Genomic DNA, 9,399 nt, shown 5'->3' with positions numbered 1-9,399 from the left:
ACTTTGAAAGAGTAAATATAAACCAAAATTACCACAGGTTAAACAAGATTCAGAGCCACCCTACAAGTTGGTGATTGACACCTATTGTGGAAAATGGTAAGGAGTAGTGGTGAAAGGCTTTAGCTAGAAAGAGACAAACAACTTAAAGAGATCGGGAGGGTTTATAGCTTTAGAGAATATTGATTTTGTAGTGTGTTGGGGATTACTCCAGGGAATTTTCGAAATTTCAAAAAAGAAATTTGGAACAGTGTTAAGTAGAAAATTTGGGCTACACATAGTTGTCTTTACAAATAGCAATCCATCAATATATTATATTTGATATATTTAGTTAAAATTTTCTGGGATTAAAAAGAATAATTATTTTTATTAGTTGCTAGATAACGGTGATTTTGATCCATTACGCAATTGAATATAGAAGAATGGTAATGTCAATTAACTCTAATAAAAAATTAGGGGGTAACCTTAAATCAAAAGACTCCTAGAAGGTGTGAGAGTCATTCGTTATTTTGGTAAATTATGGAGGTGTAACTTATCTGATTTTAATGAAAGTCGTTATTCCTTGGTTTACAACTTCCAAAGAGAAAGTGATATGTGTAAGTTGAAATGTAAAATTCAAAGAGTTCAACTAGGTTTAAAATGTTTGTTGAATATGTGGCTTTCGACACATGACAATCTATGAAAAATTATATATAATTAGTGTTGCATAAGTGTGACTAAAATTTAGATAATGTTGTCTTTTAAACAATGCAAATTCTCTTGAAAGACCGTCTAACGATAAGCAATTGTCAGACCATTGTTGGTATTTGATATTTGCAACCCATCATTTACTTCCAATATTTTCAGCCCATGCAATACCTACCTGATTAATGCAATCCACTAGTATGACCCTCATGAAAGTAGCCAAAACACGAAAGCTTACCATATTTTTCTAATTCGTATACATTTTGCAATTAGTTAACTTTTTTTAATTATATAATTTAGTCAAATTATAGCACTATTTCGGAAACAAATGCGCGCGACTAGTTGCGTAACATCATGCTGAGGTCATCCGTCTGACTGATATGCGCTCGTAAACAGTCGGACACTAGACCTATTGTCTAAACTAAGTATTGCTCATATAGTCGTATTATACGAAATCGTTTTGCGATTTCATCACATATTTGTTTTCCTTAAACTTAGGTGTATAATCTTTATGAAACAAAACTTATAGCATATATATTTCCTAAAATGTCAATATCTATTAGATTAGAGTCTCTTTTTACTTATAAAGTAAAACATCAAATCATTTTACAATTTTAATGCTTTGATATCCCATCAAAAAAAAACCTAATACTTTGATAAAAGTTGTGATCCACTTTATTTGTACTTTCTTACTAACCGACGTTTCGCTTTCATTACGTATAACAGAAAGAGAAATAAATAAAACTGGAATTTATGTATATAGAACAAGATCCACAATTTTCAATTTCATACTTGAACTTTTCAAACACCCATTTCAATTATCTAATCTTAAAAAAAACAAAAATATTCTTCCAAGTACCTTCCCTAGGATTTTTCATATAAAATTGCACAATTGTTGTGAGTAATTTTCTTTCACTCCCCTACAACCTAACATATTTCAACGGCTAAAATCTCAACAAACACAATAAAAATACTTTCAAATTTACTATAAAAAGAAAAAAAAAATCCCCCAAAAATCATAAAAACAAAAACTTTTCCTCTTTCAATACCATCACTAACAAAATCAAATTTAACCATTTTCAATAAATTTCAATTTTCCACCATTACATTACAATGCAATTCCTTAACAGAATCAGCTTCACCACCATCACCACCACTAAAACCCCATTTCCCACGCTCTAATAAATTCGCCCAAAATTAAGCTTCCAAATTACCCAACCCACCATATTTAGAGACCTTAAAATCAAAATCTAACACAAACCCAGTTGAAAATGGCACCTTTTAGCCCGACCCAAAAGTTTTTCCCCTTGGTTCATCGGACGGCGGCGTTCTCGCCGGAAAATACGCCGGTGACGGAAAAGATGAAATTAAGAGAGAGAAAGTACAAAACAATGGAGGAAATATTGGCGAAAGCAAAGTATGCGGTGGTAGAAAGAGAAGATTATTCGGATGTAAAGTGTGAAGAATGTAGGTCAGGTGAAAGTGAAGGAGAGATTTTATTATGTGATAAATGTGATAAAGGGTTTCATATGAACTGTGTTCGACCCATTGTTGTTCGGGTACCCATCGGATCCTGGCTTTGCCCGTCTTGTTCGGGCCATCCACGTGTAAGAAGTAGGGGAATTCTATTCTACTTTGGTATTTTTTTTGTGTGTGATTGTTTGAAGTTTTTGATCATGCATGTATTTATGTTGTTGAGGTATTTTTGTAGGTTTGTCGCAGAAGAAGATTATAGACTTTTTTAGAATTCAGAAGTGTAAGGGTGTAAACTACGATTTTACTTCTTCTCAAGGTAAATGGGTTAATTGCTTGTTGATGATGTTGTTGTTGTAACTCACTAATGTAGTTTGTGTTACTTTTGTAGTATTCGAATTCCAAATGGGAAAGAATTGATTTTGTGGTATTATATCTAGTGTTAATGTAAGGTTGGTGATGATTTCGGCGAAAATATTAATGTTGCACTTAATAAGAAAGATGAAATTTATGGAGTGTAATTTCGTTGTTGAAAAAAAAAAAAAAAGGGAAAACCTCATATGAACTATTGGCTCTTGGTTATGTGAGAATGTCTATGATGTGTAAGTGAAATGAAGGTAAATGAACTTGAGTGTGGAATTTGATAGATTAACGAGGGTAAAACTGTTGATTGGTTTATTAAGACGGAAGTGTTGAGTTATAACAAAGGGATTATTTATGACAAATTTATTAAAGGAGAATGTTGTTTAGGTATCAAATTAAGTCAAGAGCACTCAACATAGCAAAGAGTCTTCCCAAATTGATTTATTAAAGCAACACTAATGCTTATCAAATGTTAGTATTAAAGTGTTTCCATGGATTTTGGTGAAACCCTAATTACACGAGTGAGTTTACATCTAGGAAAAAACTTATCGAGGATACATATCTGAAAAACTCATGTATGGGGATATGGAATACTTTGGAGACAAATAAATATTATTAATCAAGCTAGTTAAATATGCAATTGTCTAACGAAAGACAAATTGACAATGAGATGCACAAGTTTGGTCTTTAATGTGCTAGCAAGTAAATGAGAGGAATAATAAATTAAGGTACAAGCACACTTCAATTAACAAAAATGAAATTAAGATAATTGAATAGAATGGATGGTTGATTCAATAAAACTAGTTTAGATACTTGTTAGGGTATTGAACCCATAGCAGACACAAAGATGGTAGGCTCTTTTTAGATGGCAAATAACACTAAGATGTTATAACTTTTATGACATTCGTTGATAGAAAAAATGGTCTAATTAAATTAGAAGAGAACTTGCGTCTCTTTTGCTAAAATTCTAAGCCAAACATTCATGGCATACAATCTACAAAATGATTATGGTCTCCTTCTAATACATTGTGGATGTATTATTTGAAATTAATTATTTAACGTGCTAAATTGATAAAATCTATGCTGGCTAGAGTTAGGTCTATTTTGGGTCATACCTTATGGGGATAAGGTTAATAAAGAAGAGAATAATGTTTCCCATTTGAACCTTATACTTCTAGTTTACTATAGATGCTATTTTTGTTCATTTTTTTTATTAATTCATGTTAATTTCCTCCCATAACAATTCACGTTGATCAATTGTAGGGAAAAATTTAAAATTATCTTGCAATATATTTGTGTTAAAATGCATGAGATGCCAAACTATATGGTAAACTAACACAACTTTGATGAACTTGGCCTAATTAATCAATGCAAGTAGTCCTATATCAAGGATTTCTACTTGCTTCATTCCAAAATGAATTCTCTAGCTCCTTTCTCTATGTATTAATAACCCTTTTGCCTATTTATAACTTATAAGCTTTACTCAAATCCAAATTATTCTCATCCTTACGATGAGGCTTCAATTATGCTACATGGCACTACATCCAACCCCATATGTATTTACTCCCTAACGAAAATGTATTACTTAACACCCTAGAACCTTAGACATATTCGAAGATATTTACATTAGTCCATACATGAGCATTCTAGGATCCCTAATTAGAAGCTCACAATAAACACACTCTAGCTTCTCCAAGAAGCTTACAAAATTTTCCTTTTTTTTTAAAATAAAATGATAAGTAGAAGTGCCCTAGTGGATCAAAACCTTGCACACATTAATCTAGTTGATCCAGTTATACAGGCAAGACCCTTTGAAAGTTGGGTGAAAGTAAGGGAGTCCCACTCCCAAAGTGCCTCTAATGGGGTGAGATACAAACCTTACCACTAGACCAAATACCTTTGTCATCCATTTCGCAAGCCTAATCAACGAAGTATCCCTCTTAAGTTTTCTATTATGTTCCTGCTTCCTATGGATTGTTTACCCCTCTTTACTCTGCACCACCTGGCATCTTTATAGAAGCACCATGGCCTATGGCCTCCATGCTGTCTGGTGGGTGGAGAGACAATTCATGACATATAACGCTAGTATGACACCTTTTCATTTCATTCTTTAATCAGTGTGCTTCTTTGAATTTCCTCCCCTCCAATTAGCTAGATTTTTTCTTCTAGATCACTCTACATTGGTTAAATTTTCCGGTAGATGCTCTGCGTGCTATATATGCAGACTGATGGAACTTCTATAACTTTCTTGTTAACTGCATGTTATATATTTAGGTATTACTAGAATTCTTTTGTTAGCTGTATGTTATATGTTCAGATTGATGACACTTTACAGAACCATATTTAAGCTGCTATGGCATCTTCTTGATATGTAGTTATATCATGCATATTTCATAATTATAATTTTGAGGACTTCGGTTAAATGAATTTTTGAAGTGGATTGAACTGCTCCCACCTTGGAAATAATGAGTATATTTAATACTTATAGCTCCTAGACCTTATTCCCATTTTGGCATTCTGTCGATATTTGGATTGTTGTCAACATGAGAATATGTGTAACTCAATTTTTGGCCCTCTCAGCTATCTATTCTAGAAAAAAAAACATCTATTTCCAAATTTCATATGGTAAGCCACTAAGCCTTGAAGGATATATGTTTTCTTTCATAAAGAATTATCGTTTTAATTTGTTTTAGTATTTTCTCCTTTTTGCTATAACAGTTTCCAATTGGAAGCATAGGCCAATCTCAATAATATGCTAGTTGTGACAAAAATCCTTGACATGGATAGATTATAAGAGTAATAGGCAAAAGTTGTGTAGGAATGATAGGCAAAAGTTGCAACTTTTTGTGAAACTCAGAATATATATCTTTTGCCTACCCTTGCTAAAGAATGAGCTGATGGTTTGAATTGCAACCAGCATTTGTATTTCCTATCAGTACACATCTTTTGTCTTAAATGGTTTTCTAATTGCTGGAGAGGAACCCACCAGCCACCACTAGGTATATTGCTTGACTGCTTATTATGCTGCAACCTACCTTTCTTTACCCCTTTGTAAATTTAAAGACTTGATTGGAGGAAGGAGTTTGCTCTAGTAGTATGTTGCAGGGAATATGTACTTGTGTGGTTATGTAACTATAAGTTTAGATCATGAACTTTCCAGATAGGAGTTCCTTTTCTGCTTTAACTATGGATTTGAATTAGCTGGGCTTACCTAGTGGACTAAGGCTCGGCTTGCTGTAATTTAAATATCTGAAGTACACTTTAACCGGATCAGCCGAAATCTTTTTTTCAAGGCATTGTATGAAATTATATAGAGGGAAGAGTATGAGGAAAGGTAAAAATAAATGTGACCTTCATTGGATGTTTGGCTCCACATGGAAACAAAACACTTAAGGGACTGAGATTGAAGAGGACTCTGTAATATGCCACCATAGGGTTGAGGACGATAATAAATAGGTGATGAGGAAACCACTACCCCATCCCCTTATACCAAATAACATGTAACGAGAATGGTTTCTTGTTTCCATTTTCGACACTGAAAATTCTCATACCAAAGATGCTTTAAATGTGCAGTAAATATAACTTATAAGTACATTATTTTGCTACATCCATCCTTCTTCTGAACAGTGTCAATCTTGTTTGAGTTGACTCTAGTTAGATTGAGTAGATTGGTACACGATTAACTTTTACACTGCTGTATTTCCTTAAGTAACAGCATTCTATTAGGTGTGACTGTAATGATCCATTAGACCCTTAGCGATAGAATTCGATCTGTAAATTAGCATATGGGGAACTTGCTAAACTCTCGATACGCTGTATGTATAGTACAGTTCTTTAAGAGTTTTGGCTTTAGAAAATTGGGTTTGGTCTTGGACCCATTATTGACTGTTTCATTGGAGAAAATTTGGAAGGTTGCTAGTTGATTTAGATGTTCTGTTTACATTGGATGCCTTGTGCTTGCTGCGTGAAGTGAACAATAAAAAGTGTTGACTTTTGATGCAAAACATAAAATAAGCGCGGACGCGCAAACAATAAACTGAATTAGTGGAGAAGCTAGTTTCATTCCAGTTTCTCATCATCAACGCAATCCTTAAATTGCTGGCTCGTATGGTGGTACCTTTATCACATAGGAAACAAAGGATTAATAGGTTCATCTTAGGGATGTGCTTAAAGGGTCCAAATTTAGAGGTAAATGATAATGTTACAAAACATAAAATAAGCGCGAACGCACATACAATAAACTGAATTGGTGGAGGAGAAGCTAGTTTCATTCCAGTTTCTCATTATTAGGACAATTTTTTAAATTGCTGGCTTGTATGCTGGTACCTTTATCACATAGGAAACAAAGGATTGATAGTTCATCTTAGGGATATGCTTAAAGGGTCCAAACTTAGAGGTAAATGATAATGGTGCAATTTTATTACCTTCCTAATTTAAATTAATGTCCCACATTATTGTTTACTCATATCATCATATGGTGATTGGACCTCGTTAGACATGAACTTATAGTTTCTATAGTTAGAGCTGGTGCACAGAAACTTTTGTGGTTCTCTCTGTCATTTACTTTCTGGATGAAGTCTTGAAATATGGTTGAAAATCCTCGTGATGCTTATCGCATCATTTTATCTCAATAAGTTTAATTCTGGAATTGATTTTATTATATGATATTATTATCATTTCATGAAATATAAATTTGCAGTATACCCTTGCGTGCTGAAATATATAATGCTCCTAGACTGAAGTATCAAGTTTTGTCTCAGATTCCAAGAAACGTCGAAGACGCTCTGGCACATTGGTTTGTTATAAGAAGAAAAAGAGGAGACTGCTACCATTTGTTCCAACTGAAGATCCAGCTCAAAGGCTGGAACAAATGCGTTCTCTTGCTACAGCTTTAACTGCACTGAAGATGGAGTTTTGCAATGAACTAACCTATGTGCCTGCGATGGCTCCAAGATCTGCTAATCAGGCAAAATTTGAAGATGGGGGAATGCAGGTAAGACATCCTATTTGCCACTTATCATTCTTTGTGAACAACTTAAATAACATGCTTTCTATACTTACCTCCTTTCTATAGATATGCAATCACTTTCAAGTCTGATTTGGGCTTCCTTAATTATTACAGTGATATGCACTAAAGTGCCATCTAGGTAAGTTTGGGAAAAGTTATGGGTATTTGGGGATGCTGCAGAAAATTGGATTTTTCCTTGGGAAGTTTGACTCCCGTTTTTCCTCATTTTACTAGTTTCTTTTATTTGATGATAAATTTTCCCATGATTATTGTGTTTGTTGTAACTTTAGGTGTTGTCAAAAGAGGATCATGAGACGGTGGAACAATGCCGAGCTATGATCAAAAGAGGCGAATGCGCACCCCTATTGGTAGTTTACGATTCATGTGAAGGGTACTTGATCTTGAGCCGGGTAATCTTTTATTGTTTCTGGTTTGAAGCTTGATTTTTGCCTTTTTATTGTCTGCGTCATTGCAGATACACTGTTGAGGCTGCTTCCCCAATCAAGGATATGACATTCATAGCAGAATACACTGGAGATGTGGATTTCATAAAAAATCGGGAACGGGATGATTGTGATAGTTTAATGACCCTTCTTCTTACAACAGATCCATCTAACAGTTTGGTCATCTGTCCTGACAAACGTGGAAATATTGCTCGATTTGTTAGTGGCATCAACAACCATACTACGTGAGCCCTTTATTTTTGGAAATACTGTCTAATATATACTGAACTGTAGACCAACAAACAAAAATAGACTGAAGTAAGAAAATTGACAGAGATGTTTGAAGTACTACTCTGTAAAGTGTAAACAAAAATATATTTAATGATGTCAAAATTGAATATTCAGGTATGTAAGTCATTATTATGAACGATGGACCATAGTTACTTTTTTTTTTGTGCATTTCCTTAATAGATGGCCATAGCTCAGTCTATTTATTATTTTTCCTATTCTATAACAAAAATCTTGTTCCTGCATTGCTGTTAAAACTGGAAGGCCTTCTTTTTGCAGGGAAAGTAAGAAGAAACAGAATCTTAAATGTGTGAGGTACGATGTAAACGGTGAATGTTGTGTTCTTCTAGTTGCTACCCGTGACATCGCCAAAGGAGAGAGGCTGTACTATGATTATAATGGGTACGAGCACGAGTATCCGACTCATCATTTCATTTGAGGTCCTGCATAGAGGCTACCATCTAACTTGGAAAGCAGTGACATCCTTGTAAACCTGGGTTCATTGCATCAAATTGGGGGTAATTTTATTCTCTAGTTATTATTGATGCACAGCCAACATTATTTATTCTTCCCCTTTTTTTCTCCTATAATTAAGTTCCTTCTGATCTCCTTCTCTAGATTTTGTTAAGTTCATGAGATTTATCCAGCCGAAATTTATCATGATTTTCTAGGGAAATTTTAGAGGTCCACGACGTGGACAAGAGAACTATAGATCAGCTGAAATGTATTTTTTGGGATTATGATTATGATGGATGGTTTTTGGCTGGCGCACAATGTTGATGACCATCCTGATTTGGACCACAGAAAACAATGAAAATGACTCAATTTTCATCTTAGCTTTCTCTTCAACTATAGATCATTATATGCTTGGAGTTTTTCATTTTTCTTTTGGTTTATAAGGCATCTCTTCCTGTGATCTCCTATAGCACAGAAGAATTTTTGACCAAGTAACTTTAGTGAATATGCGGAACTTATCAAATATTTAGATACGCGTCACAATGTTTCTACTTAGCCTTAGGCCTTATTTGGCAATTGGTTGTTGGCTTGTTTCACTTGGGCTTGTTCGTATAATTGTATTGGTTGATTGAATCATTACTTCGCACCAGCTGTTTGTAAATATGAATCTAATTAGTCATTGCCCCT

The 9,399-nt window shown here is 34.2% G+C and overlaps 1 protein-coding gene across 1 annotated transcript; it reads left to right on the top strand.

Annotated features, from left to right (window-relative positions):
• The first annotated feature begins 553 nt into the window (after nt 1–553).
• LOC104895443 (probable Histone-lysine N-methyltransferase ATXR5) lies at nt 554–9,105 on the top strand. The gene is made up of 6 exons (XM_010681953.4): nt 554–2,295; nt 2,393–2,473; nt 7,278–7,510; nt 7,816–7,916; nt 8,001–8,213; nt 8,536–9,105. The coding sequence occupies exons 1-6, from the start codon at nt 1,953–1,955 to the stop codon at nt 8,693–8,695; spliced, it is 1,131 nt and encodes a 376-aa protein (XP_010680255.1). The 5' UTR covers nt 554–1,952; the 3' UTR covers nt 8,696–9,105.
• Nucleotides 9,106–9,399: the final 294 nt, after the last annotated feature.

Source organism: Beta vulgaris, chromosome 6, assembly GCF_026745355.1.
Source record: "Beta vulgaris subsp. vulgaris cultivar EL10 chromosome 6, EL10.2, whole genome shotgun sequence".
Lineage (NCBI taxonomy): Eukaryota > Viridiplantae > Streptophyta > Magnoliopsida > Caryophyllales > Amaranthaceae > Beta > Beta vulgaris.
This window is presented reverse-complemented; position numbering and strand designations above follow the sequence as displayed.